Here is a 22,825-nt window from a genome sequence, read left to right as displayed (position 1 = left end):
TCACTTAGCATAATGTCATTCAAGTTTACCCATGGTTGTAAATGGCAGTTCTTTTTTATGTCTGAATAATATTCCTGTGTGTGTGTATGGTTGTGTGTGTGACATTTTCTTTATCCACTTATCCATACACTGGATACTTAGGTTGTTTCCGTATCTTGGCTATTGTGAGTAATGCTACATGGAAGTGCAGATAATCTCCTTAATATATTGATTTATTTCTTTTGATATATCCCCAGAAGTGGGTTTGCTGGATCATATATTATAATCTTATACGCAGCAGAATGAAACTAGATCCCTGTCTTACACCAGTCACAAAAATTAACTTCAGGTGGATTAAAGACAACTGTTAAGACTGGAAACTATAAAATCTTAGAGGAAAACCAGGAAAAAGACTCTTTGACACCAGTCTTGGCAATGATTTTTTTGGAAACAACAACAAAAGCATAGGTAACAAGAGTAAAAATAAACAAGTGAGATAATATCAAACTAAAAAACCTCTGCTGGCAAAGGAACAAATCAATGGAAGGAGAAGGCAACCTACATAATGAGAGAAAATATTTGCAAACTATATATACCTAAAATATGGAAGGAACTCATATTATTCAATAGCAAAAGCAAGAACAAAACAAAACAAAAAATTTTTAAACCTATAATCTGATTTTAAAATGGTCAAAGGACCTGAATAGACATTTTTCCAAAGGAGACATACCAATGACTAACACATAAATGAAAAGGTGTTCAACATCACTAACCATCTGCTGCTGCTGCTGCTGCTGCTGCTGCTGCTGCTAAGTCGCATCAGTCATGTCCGACTCTGCGACCCCATAGACGGCAGCCCACCAGGCTCCCCCGTCCCTGGGATTCTCCAGGCAAGAACACTGGAGTGGGTTGCCATTTCCTTCTCCAATGCATGAAAGTGAAAAGTGAAAGTTAAGTCGCTCAGTCGTGTCCGACTCTTCGTGACCCCATGGACTGCAGCCTACCAGGCTCCTCCGTCCATGGGATTTTCCAGGCAAGAGTACTGGAGTGGGGCGCCATTGCCTTCTCCGACAGGGAAATGCAAATCAAAACTGATGAGATATCACCTCACACCTGTTAGGATGGCTGTTATTAAAAAAGACAAGAGAACAACTGTTGGTGAGGTTGCGGAGAAAAGGAAACATTTGCACAGTTAGTAGGAATGATGATTGGTGCAGCCATAATGGAAAACAGTGTGGAGATTCCTCAAGAAATTAGAAATAGAACTACCCTTTACTTCATTTATTCACCATGAGCATTTTTTTAGGGCTTTTAAAAAATACAAAACTGCTACGTTCTGCAGTTAAGTCATAATTTTTCTCTTTTCCTTTGCTGAATGTTGATATTTAAGATCCATTGTTTGTTTTTTAGTCTTGTGTTTAAACTATATTGTTAAGTAGTTACGTTTTCCTTACAGGTAGGAAGAAATAACAGCCCTTAGGGCAGTGTTGTCTGAATATGAGTCCCGGCTAGGAATTTATTTGTGAACTTTGTAATTTGTTGATCATTGGTAATACAATCATATTTTGATGTGGTTTTGGCCACCAATGGCTTTAAAGAAAGAGAAACACGTTGTTTTAATTCCCCAGAAGGAGTTACCTTGTCAAAAGACATATATAACCTGTTATAACATATATAAAAGCTTGTTGTTCATTTTTTCAGTTACTATCTTGTAGATATTATTATGTATTATTCTGTGAAAATGTTTATTTAAAAATTCTTAAATATATTGTCCCTAATCAATGCTCATATATTTTTGTGTTCCCTTAGAAATTTCTTGAAAATTATTTCTTTGTATTGATTTTACTCACAGGTAGCTTTTAGAGCCTTAAAGCTAACTCTGCAGCTGATAGCCCCTCTTCATGACATTGTGGCCTACCTTTTCAGTTTTGCTAAACTTGGAAATTGTCCAGCATGTTTTGAATTTCCTCTGAGTCCTAACCCTCTGAGAGGTGACTGGGGAGGAACTGAGGGTATTGGTAAGTGATTAAAGGTGATTGAAATTGCCTTCAATATTCAGTTGAAATTCCATGACATGCTTTTTTTTTTTTTATTGAGGCATAGTTGAATAAAATTTGAGTGAACAATATAATATTTGATATACATATACAGTATACACTGTGGAAGGATTTCCCCCATCTAATTAATTACTGTGAAGCCCTTAATGCTCAGAAAGAGAGAGAGAAGTCGCTCAGTCGCATCCGACTTTTTGAGATCCCATGGACTGTAGCCTACCAGGCTCCTCCATCCATGGGATTTTCCAGGCAAGAGTACTGGAGTGGGTTGCCATTTCCTTCTCCAGGGGATCTTCCTGACCCAGGGATCAAACCCAGATCTCCCCCATTGCAGGCAGACACATTACCGTCTGAGCTACCAAGAATGCTCAGAAAGACAGGACTAAAATATTTCCTCATAAATGACAAAATGGCAAAGGGAAAGTCCCACCATATACTGTCTCCAAACTGATTGATTCCACATTTGTTGGCTAAACCACAAAGTATGCCAAGTCAGAATTGGGCCTGGGGTTTTGCCCTGCCTTTGTCACTTGGATTACTGGAAGCTGGGCTCTTTACTCTCTGGGTCTCTGTTGTCATCTGTAGAATAAGGGTGATGATAACTGTCTTAGAAGGTTGTTCTGTGGATTCAGTTCAGTTCAGTCGCTCAGTCATGTCCAACTCTTGGCGACCCCATGAATCGCAGCACACCAGGCCTCCCTGTCCATCACCAACTCCCGGAGTTCACTCAGACTCACGTCCATCGAGTCAGTGATGCCATCCAGCCATCTCATCCTCTGTCGTTCCCTTCTCCTCCCACCCCCAATCCCTCCCAGCATCAGAGTCTTTTCCAATAAGTCAACTCTTCGCATAAGGTGGCCAAGTTTCAGCCACCTCATGCAAAGGTGAGGTGTTTACTGGAGTTTCAGCTTTAGCGTCATTCCTTCCAAAGAAATCCCAGGGCTGATCTTCTTCAGAGTGGACTGGTTGGATCTCCTTGCAGTCCAAGGGACTCTCAAGAGTCTTCTCCGACACCACAGTTCAAAAGCATCAATTCTTCGGCACTCAGCTTTCTGTGGATTCAAATCTGTAAAAAGTTTAGAAGGATGTACAAGTACCCTTTAAATACTAGTTTACTTTCATTCCCTTTCCCCTCCTGGCCTTCCTGAAAGGTCAGAGCCTTGCAGACAGCCCTTAGGTAGCTAACAAGACCCAGTTGGTAGTCCTGTAGTAAGAATAGTTGAGGCTTTAGTTTTATCTGCCCATTGCTAATCCAGGAACTTCAACTCAGCACGATTTCTCAGATAAACACATGAGATGAAGACACTGAGATGCTTAGTAAACTGGGTTTATCAAAAGCAGTGAAACTAATCTTAGTATTTTAATAATTTGACTCCCATCCAAATTATGTCATTAGTCATGTAAATATTAATTAATTGATAGCAATATATTATAACATAGTAGCCAAGGATTTTAAAGTGTGAGAAGAGCCAAAACAATGAGGTAACATGCCTATTTAAACCTAAGTGATCTTAAAACAAATGTGATATAATTTGAATCTATTCCTCTCTGGCCAGTGCATCAAGGAAGTGTTTGTGGGAGATTCTGACTTGTTCCAGGAAGAAGATTGATGCCTATATCTGAGGAGAGGAGCATGAAGGACTAGGGTTGGTGCTGCCCCAGCAGAGAAAGCTCAGAATTACTGTAGGCCTACTAGCAATTCTTCAATAAGCATCAAGAAATTACAGAAGTTCCAAAGCACTCTTAGCTCCTTTCCTTTTGCTAATCTGGGGACTGTTGTAAAAGGGGTTTACTCAAAAAATAAACTAAAATGCTCTCAGTAGAGCTGGATGTTAGTTGAGGAAAGGAAGAAAGGAAAATAGGCCAGGAAAAATGCCACCCCCCACCTCGAGAAGGGGAGACAGATATTATATGGAGATGAGGAAGAGCCAGAGCTGTGTTTCCAGGAGAAGTCCCTGCATAGGAAGTTCTATAGCAGCTGGGAGGGGAGAAGCCCACAGGGAAGATGATCTGGGGGGACCTACCCCCACTTGAATCAATGGAGAAAAATAGGAGGGCTTGTCCTGGAGGAGGACAAACAGAGGATGCTGGCAAAGGAAACAGGCAGGGCTACATGTGGCCAGTCCAGAAGGATGACCCCACCAGTGTGACACTGAGGGATAGTAGGAAATAAGGCCCAGTTGTTGAGGACCTAGAACTGAGGAGGAAGGCAATTGGTTTCTTACTATTTATATGCTTATGAACTGGAAACCATTGAAATATCTGGGGGTCCAGGCTTTCCGAGGTGTGCAATTAGAGACCTACATGTTGTCATGTTGCCAGTAAAAATATTTGTGCTCCAGGGAGAATGTACAAAGTTTTACATACTTTGCTTTGCTGAAAATAGATAAAGAGCAAACTGAACTAAAAAAAATTCCACTGTAAGATAATCATCTTTTTTAAAGGCTAGGCTGCTTAGTTCCTGGCCTGCTTCCCAGAGGAGGCAAGGAGAACTAAGGTGAAAAGATGAGATGGATCTGTTCATATACCCACCCAACTCCCTTTAGCTGTTTCAGAATTATTTGGAGTTAGATAAAAGGACGTAGGTAGACTTATGTACTTAAAAATTTTTTTTTGAAGAAACGCTTCAAATTTCCGCTGTGGTCCTCCCACTTGACAGAGGAAGCAGCTCTTAGACACTGTGGACTAGTTCCTTGGACCCTGCAAAATTCTCTCCTTCCCTGAAGGCCAGCAACTCCCTTTGGAGTCAGTATGAAGCAGAGGATGTAATCAGAATGTGGGAGTTTACATTGTGATTTCCTTGTAAAGGATTAGGAGACCAAAGAAACCCAGACACTACACACTGAACTTAAGGTTTCAGGAACAAAAGGTACTGGCTTTGAGTATTCCCATGGAGGCTGGGCCAGTGATTCTTCTCTTTCTGATTTCCCACACAGAACCCTCCTGTGGAAAGGCACAAGAAAAGGCTCATTTGTTTCCTAGTGGAGAGTCTCCTCCTTCCCCCACCACTGTCCTCCTCCATGACCACATGTAACCACCTGCCCCATCCTCACAGACAGGCTTTCTTCCCTGCCCGTGCCCACTATCCCTGCTCCCCCTGAGCACATGGCAACCATCTACCCCATCCTCACAGACAGGCTGCCTTCCCTGCCCGTACCCACCATCCCTGCTCCCTCTGAGCAGTGCGACCCCACAGAAAAAGGCCCAAATGAGGAGTATTATCAGTGTGTTAACTAAGAGAAGGTAGGCCTTCCTCCGTACCTGTATTTTAATGATAATGCCACCTGCCAGCACATAACAGTTTTGCTGGGAAGTGACCATGTAAAAGTGCACACACAGAATTTTATAAACAATAATGGAAATAATGAGAAAAACCACGCATAATCCAACTATTCTAACAAGTGAAATAATTTTACTTTACTTCCTTCTGACCCTTGCTCAAATACATTTTACAGAGCTTTAATCACAGGGTATGTGCAACTTTATATTCTTTTTTAATTGTCATTACAGGGGATTATAAACTTTTTCTCCTGGTTACTGCATAGCCTGATAGAGTGTATTGCTTGTAGACCAAGCACACTAGACCTTGAACAAATAAGGCTCACCAACTATCCCTCCTCCCATCCACCACAAAATTCTTTGAGTTCTTGTACAATTTGCTGTGACTCCTCTTCTGGTGGAAGTTTCTTTTCAGCCCATATGACCATCAGATTTATAAAGGATTCATAAAAAGTCTAATGATTGACCCCAGTTCTTTTGTGGTTGGAAAAATACCCCCAAAACATTCTTCTGTTATGTGTAAAATGTCAAATGGGTATGAAATCTGGACTATGAGCTTCCCTGGTGGCTCAGAGGTTAAAGCGTCTGCCTGCAATGTGGGAGACCCGGGTTCGATCCCTGGGTCGGGAAGATCCCCTGGAGAAGGAAATGGCAACCCACTCCAGTATTCTTGCCTGGAGAATCCCATGGAGGGAGGAGCCTGGTAGGCTACAGTCCATGGGGTTGCAAAGAGTCAGACACGACTGAGCTACTTCACATCCTTTTCTAAAACCAAGAGCCCATATTGCAAGTACATGTTGGCTACCATTCTCAGACCTGGTTCTGCCCTCATCAGGCTCTCGTGGACAGCCTCCCTGTTCTCAGTCCCCTGCCTTCCATGCCAGAAACATAGAAAGAGTTCCAGTACCAGGCCAGTTAGGGTACAAGGCTGCTCAAGTCTGGGTGAGTTGTTTATACAGTGTAACTTTGGAAATGCTTCATAGGTCTCCCATCTCACTTCTGCCTTGGGCTACAATCAGGGATGATGATCAATTTCCACATTGCTTCTCTTTGCATAGCAGGGATGTCCTCTCAAGTAGAAAGCTATTACTCTCTCCACAGGGAGCTGATGAGCATTTCACATCAGCCAACATTCTGTAGACCTGGAAATAGGGCCCACCCACCCACCCCACCAGTGCTCCCTAAGGACCATGATTTTTTTTTTCCGTGCTTTCCCATTCTGAGTGGCTCATTTCCTGAGCCAATAATAGAGTTGCTAGTACAGCCATCTAGACCCAGGCCAGGTTCCTCAAACCAGTATTGAGTACCGTAAAAGGCCACTAGCTTAAATTTCCATCCAAAACACATATAAATCCTTTAGGATAAGGGTCCAAGAAATAAGCCTATTTAGGATCTCTCACATCTACTCCTGAAATGATGTGAATCTCCTAGAAGGATGTATGTTTCTGTATACATATATGTATACATATTTTTGCCTCCTTGGATGGTCTTGAGTCTTCATTAATCCATGAGCCATTGACAGGATGAGTCTATGCCAGTGTTGATTTGAATGGTACGGCTGTAAGAAATGGCCGCTGGTTTATAATAATTTCAAGCCCCTAATAGATTTACTGAGACCCTTATCTTTCCCATTCCTTGTAATTTCTCTTTTTCAATCTATTTAGAGTCTATAGCCTTGTATACTTTGAAACTTACTTTTAGCAGTATGTTCTTATTCTGCTGAAAAGCAATACAAGTTACTATATTCCTGAGGGAGGGAAGAAGGAAGGAAGGAAGGAAGAAAAGATAAATCAGGCCTTGGGTTCTGAAACATAAGGCTTTGCTGATCTTGCAAAATATTTAATTAGTATACTCACACAACAAACAAACAGAATTCAATTTAGTTAAAAAGTTGGCTTTGGAGGTGAAATGATGGTTCACAGGGTAGCTGGGGTAGCCTGTATTTCAATCTGTTTGACTTAAAATGTCATCTGTCTTCTAGGATCTGAACTTCAAGAGCTGCAGAAAATGATTGACAGCCTCCAGAGCCCCCAAGACCCCACTCTGGTGTCCCAGGTCCTTCTCCTCCAAAGGGAGGTTATGTTTCTGCAGTTTGACGCTGCAGTGAGGTACCTCATCCGGTAAGGGCTGGAGGGCTATTCCTGTCTAGTAAATTCTGTGGGGCAGGTGTTTCTGAGTGCTCATGGAGGGAGGCCACTCTTGGCATGAGTAGATAATGAGCTTAAAATAGTCAAGGGCACAACCTGATCCAGATCACTGCGGCTACCAAATGTGTTCTGCTGCAAAGGCTGTCCAGGTGGACTGTGTTCTTGTTAGATAATAATATTCTTGATTTTGTTAAATGTGATTCCAATGTAGTTAGTTTGCATAACAGACTGTTTTATGGGGAATCGTATTTTTTATACTGCTGAAGATTATTCTTCCTACCAAGTTTTATTTTTTTCAGCCCTTAATTACCTTTCAGAAGAACAGAATTTTCACTGCACGTCTGAAACCAACAAAATTGACTACCTGAGTTAAATTTATAAATAACTTAATTTACCTCTAGCCTTGTAGGTATTATACTCTGCATCAAAAAGAATGTTTGTTTGGTTAAAGAGTCATGATTGATGAAAAAACTAGTTTGAATTAAGAATCACAATGTTTCCTGTATAAATAATAAGTTGTATATGGGAAGGGAAGAGGTTAGATAGACCTGAGAGTCCCTGCTTATTCTTAAATTGTCAAAATTAACTTCATTTGATAAATTTCCAGTGTGAGTATTTAGGGGAACTGAGGGAGACCTTGGAGGGCAGTACTCTTATCTGTGGATTATAATCATTTCCAACCGTTTGGCATGAGTGTCCACAGAGAATAGAAATGTGGAGTTTATACTTAACCTACTGTTTTCTCTTTCTACTCTGCTTTTTCTGTACTCTGAGCATCAGAGGACTCTGGATTTAGAATGCAAATTCAGCAGGACAAAAAAATCAGGCTATTTGTTTTTTTGTTTGTTTGGGTTTTTTATTGACAGGTTGCTTTGGGAGCTATAGCTTTGTCAAGCAGGTAGGATATAAGGGATCTGACTAATTGTCAGGATGGCCATTCATTAGCCCTGCTGCTGCTGCTGCTGCTAAGTCACTTCAGTCGTGTCCGACTCTGTGCGACCCCATAGACGGCAGCCCACCAGGCTCCCCGTCCCTGGGATTCTCCAGGCAAGAACACTGGAGTGGGTTGCCATTTCCTTCTCCAATGCATGAAAGTGAAAAGTGAAAGTTAAGTCGCTCAGTCGTGTCCGACTCTTATCGACCCCATGGACTGCAGCCCACCAGGCTCCTCCGTCCATGGTATTTTCCAGGCAAGAGTACTGGAGTGGGGTGCCATTGCCTGAAATCTCAAGTCAGAATTTGCAAGGAATTTACATAGACTGAAGAAATAGGACTATACCTCAGAAATTCTTTTGGAATTCCAGCTCCATGGAGTTCATCTTGCTCCTGTTCTCCCAGGGAAACCGCTCTGCTTCCCCTAGGAATTGCTTTTTGGGGCTTTCTCCGCCCTGGCATACTCGGTCTGCAGGAATGGAGGGTCATGCGTCCTATGTCTGGTTTCAGTATTGTACAGTCAGTATGTTTTTCAGAGGACCTCAGAAGGAACCAGGAGTCCTTCATTTACATCATTTCCTCCAGCCCTTTTTTTCTTCAGAGCCCTTTACGTTATGTGTGTGTTTGGAGTCACACAGCTAGTAAGCAGCAGACCAGGATTAGATCCTAGGTGCATTTGACCCCAAAGCCTGAGAACTAGGATGGATGCCAGACAGCAGCAGGATGGATGGAAAAGGAAACTCTGAAGAGACGACAGGAGGCAGGAGAAAAAGAGAAGTAAAAGATCAATGTCATTCTACTTGAGGATTTTATTAATACTTTGTGCTGAACCTGCTAGCAATAAGTCCTTAGATAACCAAAAGAGACAGAAAGCTTGGGGAAGTTCCCTTGCCCTTCCCAGAGCTCGCCAACTTTGGGTAAATACGACTTTTATTCCAGGAAACTTTTTTCTTATGTAAACTGAAGCCTTCTCCAGAGTTTAAAAAGAAGGAACTCTCACCTGAAATGAAAGCAGCATACTTCCATAGACCAGGGGAGAAGAGGCAGGATATAGCTCAGGACAGTGGCCCCATGAAGTCCTCCTTACCTGGCACCTGCTTCACTGTGGCACAGACCAGCTTAGGTTGCCAGAAGGATACATGTTTCTAAGCACAAAAGTTTTTCTCTGCCTCTGTTGCCAAGCTCAGGCAAGAACCTGATGCAAATTGGTGTGTCCTCTAATGGTGTCAGAATCACATTGCCTAAGGCCTGCCATTCACCTCTGGGCATGTCCACCACCTGTAAGAGTTATTTATTAGCCAATGCAAGAAATGCCTGAGAATTGAGTTTATGTTTAATTTCAGGTGAATTAATCATTTGTGCCAAAGATAAATGCTTGTGTGGTACACACAATCATTATTTAATATAATTAATGATATTGATATTTAATCAATATCATCTGTTTAAGTTAGGAATCATAGGCCCCTGCTTGATTTTGTAAAGCCTGTGGGCTAAGGCTGGTGTTCAAGTGGTTGAGGCGGGGGGAATTCAAGAGTAGTATTTTGTGACACAAGAAAATTCTGAGGAATTCAAGTTTCAGTGTCCAGAAATGGAGGGTTTTTTTGGGAACACAGCCCTGCCTATTCATTTATGGATAACCTCTGGCTGCTCTCACATTACAACCACAGAGTTGAATAGTTGCAGTGGAGATCATATGCTTCATGAAGCTGAAAATATTTACTATCCAACCCTTTAAGAAAGAGTTTGCCACTCCCTGATTTAAAAGATTGAATTCCTTTGAAATTCAAGAATGGAAAGAAGAAAAAAAAGAAAGTTCCTCAGAGGAACTCTATAGGAATAAAACATATGCCTTGAAAAATGCCACTAATCTGAATGTGATATTGATGTTCAGAGTGATTACTGTAAAAAGGAGGAGTTTGAGGAAATAAATCAAAGGTGCCTTAACTTCCTGCCATAAGCCTTATTTAGAAATGAGTACATCAAGGGATCTCTGAAGAAGCAACACCAATTCTTTTAATCCTTGAATCTGTGATGGTTTTCTCTTCATTTTTCAATTTATTTTTATGCTCATCTAGTTTAAGTGTCTCTGAACACATAGATATTAAAGTGTATTTCAGAGTTATCTGGGGATTTCTGGGAGATACACAGAAGCCCTCATGTTGTCCTGGTCTCCAGCGTCTGAGAAGTGAAGAGCCACAACTTTTTCCTGGCCTCCTCAGGGCTACTTTGCAGCTGTTTTTTGGGTTTTGTTTTCTTTTATATATCCTTGCATCCAGGAAAAAATGTAGCACGCGCTCCATGAATTCCCTGCTCCCTGTGGCTAGAGCCAGTTTACCTGGGATCACACTATGGGTAACTCACACACAAGATGACTGGCATTCTAGGAAGCCCTTGACTGCTTGTTGACAGTAAGGCAACTGGAGTGTGGCAGAACCGTTCGGAGAATGTGAGGCGTCTATATTTGTATTTTAGTGGGCTTCTGGGAAGATCTGACTTTATTAGGAGCTGGCAGTTGGCAGGTGTGCCACTGGCACAAGCAACAAATTGACCTTTCATTCCTATGGGCTTCCCTCTATCTTGAGTGCTGCTGGCAAGCTGCACTGATTAGAGCTACCCCAGCAGAAGGTGCAGGCCAGGGTTTACCAACTGAGGGTCTGAGTGAGCTATCACAATAAGCTGTTTTTGGTATTTCTAAAGGCATGAAGAAAAAGACATATTTGTCCAAAAGTTTTACAGTAAAGAAAATGTCACATTTCTTTCTTTTTTAAACTGGAATCATAAGAATGAGTAAGATAAGGAGGAGACGAAACGTGCTTTGGTTGAACTCTTACCTTGTGTCAACTCTGTGAGACAGCAGTTACATTACCGTCTTTACAGATGAGGGGATAGAGAGAAGTTGCCTGACTGCCCCAGGGTCACATGCTTGTTGTAGCAGACCTTACATTAACACAGTTTGTCAGACTCCAAAACCCTGTTCTTTCCTTTATATCATATTTCTTTATCTCTTCCTGCAGCTCAGAGCTTAGGCTAGGTGCTTATGTGGCTTTGAGTTAAAAACAGGAGAATGCTTAATTTGGTTTAAAAAAAAAAAAAAAAACTTTCAAAATATGGGGTCCATGGAGAGGAAGGAAATAAAAGAGGATATAGTGCTAAAATTGTTAGGTATCATCTTGAAACTCCTTTATTTAGGTGGCATGATTTTGTTCAGCTTCAGCTTCCTAATAAACAGTTCTATTGATAAAGGGGAGGTGGGAACCTACCAAGGACAGTGATCTTGACTGAAGAATTAAGAAAGTGGGAATAGGATAACCAATGATTTGATCAGTGATGATGCCTAGAATCTGACTGACTCTGGTCTCTCCAGACAGTGTATCATATGCTATGATTCTGTCACTTAGAGTAGCAGTCATATTTACATCTGAACTGTGTGATTTTTTAATAGCCTCCAAGTATGTATAAATTAATAGACCTAGTATGTGTTTGGGACTCTAAAACTCTCCCAAGAATTGTGCTTGTTTGTGGCCCTTAGTTTAAAACTCTGCACACACTTAGCAAGATAAAAGAACAAGTCATTGTTCTGTGTTCTTTTATGTGATAATCAATCTAGTGCAATCACAGGAGGAGATACAGGAGAGACTCAGGGAAATAAAATTATATTTGGTTCCTAGACACATACATCATGCCACGTCGTACAGGGCCATGGGTCAGGAGCAAAGAGAGTGTTTAGGCCATGGCCTGGAAAGGCAAGGCAGAACAGGGGAACATTTTAAGATCTGCTGGTTGGCATAATTCCAGCAGGCTTTGGGCTGTAGGGTTGGTCTCTGTTCTATTCTTAATAGCTCAGTCTTGTCCAACTCTTTGCAACCCCATGGACTATAGCCTGCCAGGCTCCTCTGTCCTTGGAATTCTCCAGGCAAGAATACTGGAGTGTGTTGCCATGCCCTCCTCCAGGGGAATCTCCCTAACCCAGGGATCAAACCCAGGTCTCCCACATTGTGTCAGTTTCTTTACTGTCTGAGCCACCAGGGAAACCCATGTCGGTCTCTGCTGCTGCTAAGTCACTTCAGTCGTGTCCGACTCTGTGTGACCCCATAGATGTCAGCCCACCAGGCTCCCCCGTCCCTGGGATTCTCCAGGCAAGAACACTGGAGTGGGTTGCCATTTCCTTCTCCAATGCATGAAAGTGAAAAAGTGAAAGTGAAGTCGCTCAGTCGTGTCCGACTCTTAGTGACCCCATGGACTGCAGCCCACCAGGCTCCTCTGTCCATGGGATTTTCCAGGCAAGAGTACTGGAGTGGGGTGCCATTGCCTTCTCCCATGTTGGTCTCTAGTTGCCTGTTAATTAGCCCTAGGATGATTAAATGAGAGGAATATTGCCTCCTGGGTTGCAGGGATCAGAGGAGGTGTGGCTCAGACTGGTTTGTTTGGGTATCAAAAGCATGCTAGGCCTTCAGTTGTCTTTAAGAATTAGCTACAGAGGAAGGAACAGTCTCTCCCCAGCCAGCAGGGTTTTTTTTGTTGTTGTTTTTTAAAGATGTTAAAACATCATAATAAACAAAAAAAGAATTTTAAAATATGAGCAATACAGTCAAGGTTTAAACAATAAGATGTGAACAAAGCTGGGCCCAGAGGCTGAGAGAGAGAGATAATTGTGTAGATTGGTAGAAGAGAAGCACAGGAGTGACACTGAAGGAGTCAACCAGGGAGAGGTTTATTGGGATATTGAGCTTCTGTGCTCTGATTTTGGACCGAAAAGAAATGTTTCCATTAGAATATTCTGCTTTTTAGCGCCACTTACTAAAGAAAAAGGCACAGCTTAGAAGTTGTAAATATTTTATTCTGGAACCTTACTGAAGACTATAGCCTGGGAGACAATGTGTCAGATAGCTAAGTATCTAATCTGAAGAAGTAAGGGAGGAGCTAGGATATAGAGGAGTTTGGGCCAAACAACAGCAATAACAAAAACTCATGTGATCAAACATCAAAGAATTACTGCTAATCACAAAAGACAGACATCACAAGTTAATGATTTTAGTGCTTTTCTATGTGTGGGAAGATGTAAGAATCTGACTCATTAAAATTATTTCTTAGCTATGCATCTTATCTAGACCCAGTATCCTGTTTTTTTTTTATCCTGAATTCCCCTCAGAGTGCACCCCTGGAAGGCAGCTGCATTTGCTGATGGCTTGGTGGCAGGCAGCATTCTTTGTTAATTGGTATGGCAGGCAACATTTTTTGTCTGCAGTAAGGAAATGGCAACCCACTCCAGTACTCTTGCCTGGAGGATCCCATGGACAGAGAAGCCTGGTAGGCTGCAGTCCATGGGGTCACTAAGAGTCGGACACGACTGAGCGACTTCACTTTCACTTTTTCACTTTCCTGCATTGGAGAAGGAAATGGCAACCCACTCCAGTGTTCTTGCCTAGAGAATCCCAGGGACGGGGGAGCCTGGTGGGCTGCCGTCTATGGGGTCGCACAGAGTCGGACACGACTGCGGCGACTTAGCAGCAGCAGCAGCAGCATCTTTGCATCTCAGTTCCTGACACAGTATCCTCTACATGGTAGATGCTTGATACATCACTGTCACATGAGTGTTGAGTGAATCATGGGTCCCTTGGCAGGGCCCATTGAGAATCATGAGAAAGCATGTGAACAATATGAGAAATAGGAGAAAATGGTCATATCCATTGAGCATGAGCAATTCCAAGTTCCATCCTTGAACTACCAGGATAAATCAGTGTTTTTATTCAGTGTCTCAGTATATAACTGTATGCAACTATCTTTTGTTAATTCTCACAAAGATGTGAAAAGGGTGATATGGTCTTTGCACTAGTACAATGGTTTGATATGCAAATATAGAGCTCCCTTTATCTGTCTTTGAACTGAAGTTCATAAGCCCCTACTTCTTTCTTCAATTCCATGTCATTCAGCTATATTTAGAATTTAAAGTGGTGAATTTGAGATATAAAATCAATTACTTCAAGATCATCCCCCTTTACCTTTGTTTTAAATGCCTTCTTTTCACCTTGTTGGTGAGGGAAGGATTCTGCTCCAAGGTTATGGAGATGACCAAACACATAACTTTAAATACTGGACAAATGAGATCAACAGCAGTTTACTAGTTACGTATACTCATGGCCAAGGGGAACAGAACATTGCATATTCTGTTCCCTTTGGAACAGAACAGAATCTTCAAGGCCACAGAAGATTTGTACTTGTGAACAGAGTGAACAGCTAGGGTCTTGAGAGACAGGCTTTGAGTATCAAAAGGATGTGGTGCCTATTGGAGGCACACAGGAGTATGTGCTTGGTTCATTCGAATAATTCTGTGGTCTGGAAGGGAACTGGAAACCACTGCTTGTGGCTGGATAAGCAGGAATTATACTTGGTCCCTGTGATAAGGAAAGTAAATAAACATAGGTCCCTATATTTGACTAGGGGACCTTCCCTCCATAGGGAGGGAAACTTGTAGTTAGGTCATTCAAGGCCCTCCCAGTTTTACCAGATGTCAAGGCAGCACTAATAATGGATCTTAGGCCTTATACCACACCTTCTCCTCCTTTATGCTTCTCAGAGGTGATCTAAGTTCTGGGGTACTTATAAGTCATCCTAGCAGTTGATGAGGAGTGGTACCTCACCCATCTCTATTCAACCCCAGATATCTTCTGGTTGGCCTGCTGCTCAGCACCCCGCTTGTGGGGTCTTAGGCACTCCCCAGGTCTTTCCTCAACACTTGATTATCTGCTAATCTCTGAGAGACTGCCTCACTCCCATCGGTGATAACATCTCCCTCAATCATTGCTAATCTCTTTTTTGATGTCTGTTTATGCATGACTTGATCCAAGTCTATGGAAGATTTAGGTAAAAGATCCTTTTGTCCTGGGGACCTTTTGGATCCCCTCAACTTATCCTGTTAGATAGCACTGGTCTAGAGGATAACTATCCTTCCCTTGAGAGCTGTGAATTGTGAGAGTGAAGGGCAGTGGTAAAGAAAAATGAATGAGGGATGATGCTGCTGAAGAAGAAACCTGTTGACATCTCCAAATGTTATCTTGCTACAAATTGGCTTGAAGAGAGTTTTGAGCTTTAGGAACTTGAGTAACTGCTTTTAATGAGATTGCTTTCCTGTTTTGGTAGACGAACATTTTTGGCAGCTGGAAATACTTCTGCCTACCAGTCTGTCATAGACGGCATGTACCATGGGTTGCCATCACTGAGCAACTCTCCAATGAAGAGCATTTTTGCTTCCCAGCTCAGCCTACCACAACCACTGGATCCACAGAGCCTCCAGGTGTGTTGAGAGCTATTTTTGTACTGAGATGTGTTGAGAGCACATTTTGTAATAAAATGTGCATTGTGCATAGGAGGCTCTTCATGCCGAAGTACCCATTGGCCTTGGTAAGCTCCCCTTCACTCATACAGTAGAGAGGGCCCCTATAGCTTGCTGTTATTTCTAGTCAGGAGCTCTGTCTCCAAACCGCTTAACAGGCTAATTGGGATAACAGATTATCTGCTCACAGCTGGTAGCAAAACCAACACCTGATCTCTTTCATGTAATAAATAATAATGATAGCAATTATGATACATAAATTAGGTCAGCAGCTGAGTTTTGAACAGCCCAATAACAATATGTGTTATCAAATGTAATCCTGGCAACTATTATTGCTCCTAGGCACCAACTCTATTACCCACCTGCTACAACTAAAGAGATTAGACTGCTATGCAGTCCTGGCAACACTAGGTCACAAACTGTATTAGGTTTTTATGGCTTCAGAGCAAATTACCCCCAAATATAGCATATTTGATGCTTTTGAACTGTGGTGTTGGAGAAGACTCTTGAGAGTCCCTTGGACTGCAAGGAGATCCAACCAGTCCATTCTGAAGGAGATCAGCCCTGGGATTTTTTTGGAGGGAATGATGCTGAAGCTGAAACTCCAGTACTTTGGCCACCTCATGTGAAGAGTTGACTCATTGGAAAAGACTCTGATGCTGGGAGGGATTGGGGCAGGAGGAGAAGGGGACAACAGAGGATGAGATGGCTGGATGGCATCACTGACTCGATGGACATGAGTCTGAGTGAACTCTGGGAGTTGGTGATGGACAGGGAGGCCTGGCATGCTGTGATTCATGGGGTCACAAAGAGTCGGACACGACTGAGCGACTGAACTGAACTGACTGAACACAATAGACATTCATTGTCTCATATAGTTTCTGAGGTTCATGAGTCTGGGCTCAGTTTAGTTGTGTAGTTCCGGCTCACAATTTCTCATGAGACTGTAGTCAAGGTCAAGGTGCTCCACCTCTTAGTGAAAACAGAATCAAAGAATTTGTGGACACTTTTTTTTTTTCCATGTTACATGGCATTCAGGATCTTAGTCCTCTAACCAGGGATCAAACCCACACCCCCTGCAGTGGAAACTCAGAGTCTTAACCACTGGACCTCCAGGGAAGTCCCTGTGGACATATCTTTAAAATCACCTCACAGGCCCATATCTTTTGACTCCAAAACCTCCAACTTAATGTTTTTATGTTACAAAGCTAAGGCAAGTAATGCCAGCATCAATCCCATGTAAGTCTCACTCTTCTACCTTCCCTAGCTATAAGACAATGCTCTTGGCCCAAGCCTTGACCCTCCTGAAGACCTGAAGACAGGATTGGATTGTGACTACTGGGCCTGCTCCTGTTGCCTTTGGGCATTGCCTGGCATTAAGTAGTTGCAGGTGTCCTGGCTGCCTGCCATCTGCATCAACTTCAACTTTGAGAATTGTCTGAAGCCAGTACCAGGTCTGAAACTGTAGAATGGGATCAGATGGACAGGCCGACTCTATCCTGGGCTGCATGTCATGCCCCAAGGAGTAGGGATGCCTTGGCTGTTGAACAGTGATGTGGAAAAGATGGAGGCCCATGTGTAATGTCATAGCATTGGTTTTGAGTTGTTGCCTAGAATTGGAGCACAGTGGTGATAAAGGACAAATATTTAAGGTTTGTAATACTGAAAAAAATTGAGTAAGTTTACTTTTGTTGATTATAAATGTGTATCATTGGTTTTATACTATTCTGGGACTTCCAAACACTATTGCTGACTATTTACACTGAAACTTTAATACCTTTCTATGTTTAGTTGCTTTCTGAAAAATCAGTTTAAAAAACAAGATTATTACTCTCTCCTCTGCATCATCAGAGACTATTCATCAAGAACTATTTCTATATAATAGAGAAGTAATCCCATAATGGTTTAGTGTACAGATGAAGACGTCTTATTCATATACAAATGCCTATTACTTGTGGACGTTATTATGCACCATTATTATATTTATTATTTGATTCTTTTAGGCATTTGTGCTGTTCCCTTGGAGAGCGTTTCTGGAAAATGGAGGACCATTTCCAGTTACAAGTAGCAGCCCAGATACCCTAGAATATCACATGCAGGTAAGATTGTTCTTCCTGCTTGTCACAGAGAGAACTGAATACAGATTGCAGAGCAGATGTCACTGCATCCATAGGTCTAATCCTTCATACTCTAGCCAGTGGTGAATAATTTATTAATATGAGATAAGCAAGGTGTTTGTTTGATTATGAAGCTATAAACCCAGTACTGTGGGGTGAATCATGTGTTCTTATGACAGAAGAAAATCATGTTTGCAGCTGGAATCAGACTTGAATCAGCTGGAATTCTCCTGGCTAATAATGATCTCGGGGAGTGGTCATCCATTTCCGGTCACTCTCTGGGCCTCGTAGAGTAACTCCCAGACTGGCAGTTCAGAGATGTGTGACTCGTGACCCACCTACAGTGGCAGAAAGAGAACTCCTTAAGCAGAACTCAGAAGGAGAATTTCTTTCAAATGTATGTTTCCCTCTGATTGTTCAAGCAAGTATTATTGTATTTTCATTTTTTAAAATAGAAAATACTTTTAAAAGTATTATCAACAACATGAAAATCAATGATGCATTTGCTTAAAAATAATGGGGAGGTGGGGAGTGATGAGGATGGGGCAGAACTGGCCATAGGTTGGTGGTTTTGGGACTGAGTGATGGGAACTGTTCTGTTTGCCTTTGCATATGCTCAGAATTTTCCAAAAGTAAAGTTTTTTTTTAAGTAAAATAGTAAAAATGGTTTAAAAATATTAATCAGAGTCCCCCACTTTGGGATATGGTTACAGATCATATTGGTTTTTCTCCTGTGTTTTCCCTGTGCTTACGTGTATCACACTATCCATACAACCGTATACAGACACCACCACCATAACGTTTGGGGAACTTGGACTTCCATACAGAGCCAAATGTCTAATATGTTCAAGGCGGATTTTGAACTAAAAATGTTACTCTGATTTTTATGGATTTTTTAAATAATTGAGAGCATGGGGCTTGTAAACACAACTACTCCTAGTTTTCTCCCCCCAGGACCACATGTAAAGGATACATAGAAGTGTTCAAAATGGGTGTTTTGGTTTGGTTTTGTTCCTTTTTGTTTTTAGCTATGCTTTTGTGGACTGAGTGGCCATGACCTCAAGGTGGCTCATGGACAGCTGGCAGGCATGCAACTGCTAATGCAAGATGTTCTTCTGAGCAACTATCATACGATCATGGAGGGTCTCCCAGAACAGCAAGCCACACCAGACAAAAATACACAGGTATTCTTGGTGAACAGTCTACATACTTGACCAGTGGTGTGTTGTACTGAAGGACCTTTCTATCTGGGAGATGGACTAGAGAGCTTCGTCTGTCCCATAGCCTCTCCCAGTGTCCCAGGACTGTGCTAATGCCACATGGGAGCAGCAGTGAAGCAGCAGTAGCCAGTCAGACCCTCTCCAAAGTGCTTTCTTTCACAGTAAATCCCATGATCAATGGTATATCAATTTTAGAAGTACAACAGACGTTAAGGAGGGGTGGTCCATTGAAACCAGTTTGAACAAATACTCCAACTGGCTGTTTTTCCTTGTGAGTCACACATTTAGGACTGGAGGTGGAAGGGTATGATAGAGGCTTCAGGTGAACAGCTCCAGCCTGGCTCCTGTCTTCATCACTCTGCTAGCTCATGGACTCCTAGGCAGGCACTCCCTTCTCCAGACATGTCCCTCTGAAGCTATAAGGTACCAGGAGCCTGTAGTCCCCCTAGTATTATAGTTTGAAACAATTCTGCATATATCTGGAACCAGACAGATACTTGTGTGAACACAGGGTAGACTAGCCACTACCCCATTTAAAGAGCCCCCTTTTCAGAGCCAAACTCTGCACCAGCCATTTCCATGTCCTTACCTTCCATCACTCCTTAAAAACTGCCCTCTGCCTTCTTTCTCATCTCACCACTGAGACTGCTCTCATCAAGAGCACCATGGACCTTGCCACTGAATCCCATAGATATGTCTCAGTCCCCTTACAACCTGACGCCTTAGCAGCATTTGAAACAGTGTGTCCTTCTTGAAGCCTGTCTGCCCTTAGCTTCTAAAGCACAGCTCTCTCCAGTCTTCCTCTGATGTCATGAGCCAGGCCTTCTCAGACTCCTCTGTCAACTCCCCTACCTCTGCTAATCCTGAAAATGTTATTTATTGGGTTCTGGCCCACTTCTACCACTGCCAGGGTTGCATTTTGACTTCCATGACTCTACCACTTTTGCCTTTGAGGGCTCATTTCTCCATTAAAAAATGTGAAGAGTTATAGCTTACAATTGTGTTAATATAAAGAAAATATATTAATATCATAAATTGTAGCATTTTATTCTACCTAAGCATTCTTTTTTCTGATTTTCAGTTCAGTTCAGTCACCCAGTCATGTCCAACTCTTTGCGACCCCATGAATCACAGCATGCCAGGCCTCCCTGTCCATCACCAACTCCCAGAGTTCACCCAAACTCATGTGCATCGAGTCGATGATGCCATCCAGCTATCTCATCCTCTGTTGTCCCCTTCTCCTCCTGCCCCCAATCCCTCCCGGCATCAGGGTCTTTTCCAATGAGTCAGCTCTTCACATGAAGTGGCCAAAGTATTGGAGTTTCAGCCTCAGCATCAGTCCTTCCAATGAACACCCAGGACTGATCTCCTTTAGGATGGACTGGTTGGATCTCCTTGCAGTCCAAGGGACTCTCAAGAGTCTTCTCCAACACCACAGTTGAAAAGCATCAATTCTTCGGCACTCAGCTTTCTTCACAGTCCAACTCTCACATCCATACATGACTACTGGAAAAACCGTAGCCTTGACTAGATGGACCTTTGTTGGCAAAGTAATGTCTCTGCTTTTGAATATGCTATCTAGGTTGGTCATAACTTTCCTTCCAAGGAGTAAGCGTCTTTTAATTTCATGGCTGAAATCATCATCTGCAGTGATTTTGGAGCCCAGAAAAATAAAGTCTGACACTGTTTCCACTGTTTCCCCATATATTTGCCATGAAGTGATGGGACCAGATGCCATGATCTTAGTTTTCTGAATGTTGAGCTTTAAGCCAACTTTTTCACTCTCCTCTTTCACTTTCATCAAGAGGCTGTTTAGCTCCTCTTCACTTTCTGCCATAAGGGTGGTGTCATCTGCATATCTGAGGTTATTGATATTTCTCCCAGCAATCTTGATTCCAGCTTGTGCTTCTTCCAGCCCAGCGTTTCTCATGATGTACTCTGCATGGAAGTTAAATAAGCAGGGTGACAATATACAGCCTTGACATACTCCTTTTCCTATTTGGAACCAGTCTGTTGTTCCGTGTCCAGTTACTGTTGCTTCCTGACCTGCATACAGGTTTCTCAAGAGGCAGGTCAGGTGGTCTGGTATTCCCATCTCTTTCAGAATTTTCCACAGTTTATTGTGATCCACACAGTCAAAGGCTTTCTGATTTTAAAAGAATTTAAAACATTTCGTGGGCCCTAAGCATTTCTGTGTCTAGTCAATAAGTTGGCCCTGAACACTATTAATAGAACATTATCAATTAATAATGTCTATGATTGAGATCTATTCAGAGTGCTTTATTAATTTCTTTAATTCTCACAATAATCCCATGAGGTAGGTACTATCATTATTCTCATTATATAGATAGGAATACCAACTCACAAAGGTTAAATGATATGCCTAAAGTCATTTGCCAAGAGAGAAAAGAAACCCAGGTTCCAGCCTAACAGTCTGGCCCTGGAGCTCCCTCATATTCACCTTCTTTCATTTTGTCAAAAACACTATGCTCTCTCCTCAGTACCTTCATGCAAACCAGCCTCCCTGGTGGAAAACTTCCCTCTCTTCCCACTCTCTACTTCTTCATCTAATTAACTCCTATTTATCATTCAGATTTCAGCTTCCAAACACTCTTTTAGAAACTTTATCTGATCTCCCACCTTTGGGCCAATGCCCCTCTGTGCCAGAAAGGGTGCACCTGCTGTAAGTAACTACTCATGACGTAAACTACAAAGTGTATGAACCTTTCAAAGCAAGTCTAGAAGGAGGCAGTTCACATTGGTGGAGGCAGCTGTGCCATCCTGGGTGTGTCAGCAGAATGTCTCCCTCATTCTTATAAGGTGAAGATAAGAGTGAAAAAGCTTTCCCCTTAAGGGGCTTTGTCTTTTTGTCAAGGAGGGAAATCTTTTCCAGACAATTCCAATAGACTTTTCTTGTCTCTCACTGGCTAAAACTGAGTCACAAGTACATATCAGGCCAATTAGTGGAAAAGGAAGTGTGTTTAGATGTGCCATCTGAATTCCATAACAGGAGTCAGTGCTTCTCCTAGAAGGAGCATTTACAAAGGTGGATATAGACCAAGTAATACCAAGACCAAGAAGCGTGCTAGGCTTTTTGGTCCTTCTTTTTTCCCTCTTTTGGCCCTGTTTCCGATGGATTATCATCTTTCCCTGACCTCCTAGTCTCCTCTGCCTTGTTCTTTATCCTGTCTCCTGTCTCTTCACCCATTCTGCAAAGCTTAGGAAGAGGTGACTTCTCTTAATAGGTACGTTTGCTTTAAAATTATTGTTTATTTTAATTAGTTTTATTTTATGATTGGTTCTATTTAGTAACATTTCAATGTTCATAGATAGTGGGCAGCACTGAAATTTACACTGCCTATGACCTAGGACTCTAGGTTTCCTGCCCCAGCTGTGTCACCAGTTCTGTGACCTTTTAGACTTCCATCTCTAAGACTCCCAAGGGGATGGATTAGCTCAGGGCCTTTATTTTATTTTTTTAAATGTTTATTTATTTGGCTGCATTGGTTCATGTGATCTTTGCTGTGTCATGTGGGATCTTTCATTACAGCGCACAGACTCTAGCTGTGGCATGCAGGCTTTGTTGCTCCACAACACATGGTATCTTAGTTCCCTGACCAGGGATAGAACCAGCATTGCCTGTACTGCAAGCCAGTTTCTTAGCCCTGGACCACCAAGGAAGTCCCAGCTCAGGGCGGCAGGAGCTTGGGGCTTTTTGAGTGGAGGGGTCCAACTGTATGGCCTGTAGGCTGCCCCCTCCTTGTCA

At 42.3% G+C, this 22,825-nt stretch overlaps 1 protein-coding gene across 1 annotated transcript in view; it reads left to right on the top strand.

Annotated features, from left to right (window-relative positions):
* LOC102274514 (coiled-coil domain-containing protein 162) overlaps positions 1 to 22,825 on the top strand; it is a 150,272-nt gene that overhangs the window by 82,555 nt on the left and 44,892 nt on the right. The window contains exons 19-23 of the mRNA XM_014481478.2: positions 1,832 to 1,997; positions 7,294 to 7,432; positions 15,530 to 15,683; positions 17,726 to 17,821; positions 18,868 to 19,023. Coding sequence (XP_014336964.2) covers positions 1,832 to 1,997; positions 7,294 to 7,432; positions 15,530 to 15,683; positions 17,726 to 17,821; positions 18,868 to 19,023 — 711 coding nt within the window. The remainder of the gene's footprint in view (positions 1 to 1,831; positions 1,998 to 7,293; positions 7,433 to 15,529; positions 15,684 to 17,725; positions 17,822 to 18,867; positions 19,024 to 22,825) is intronic.

This window comes from Bos mutus, chromosome 9 (assembly GCF_027580195.1).
Source record: "Bos mutus isolate GX-2022 chromosome 9, NWIPB_WYAK_1.1, whole genome shotgun sequence".
Classification (NCBI taxonomy): Eukaryota; Metazoa; Chordata; class Mammalia; order Artiodactyla; family Bovidae; genus Bos; species Bos mutus.
Note: the sequence above shows the minus strand (reverse complement) of the source record. Positions and strands in the feature narration are given on the sequence as shown.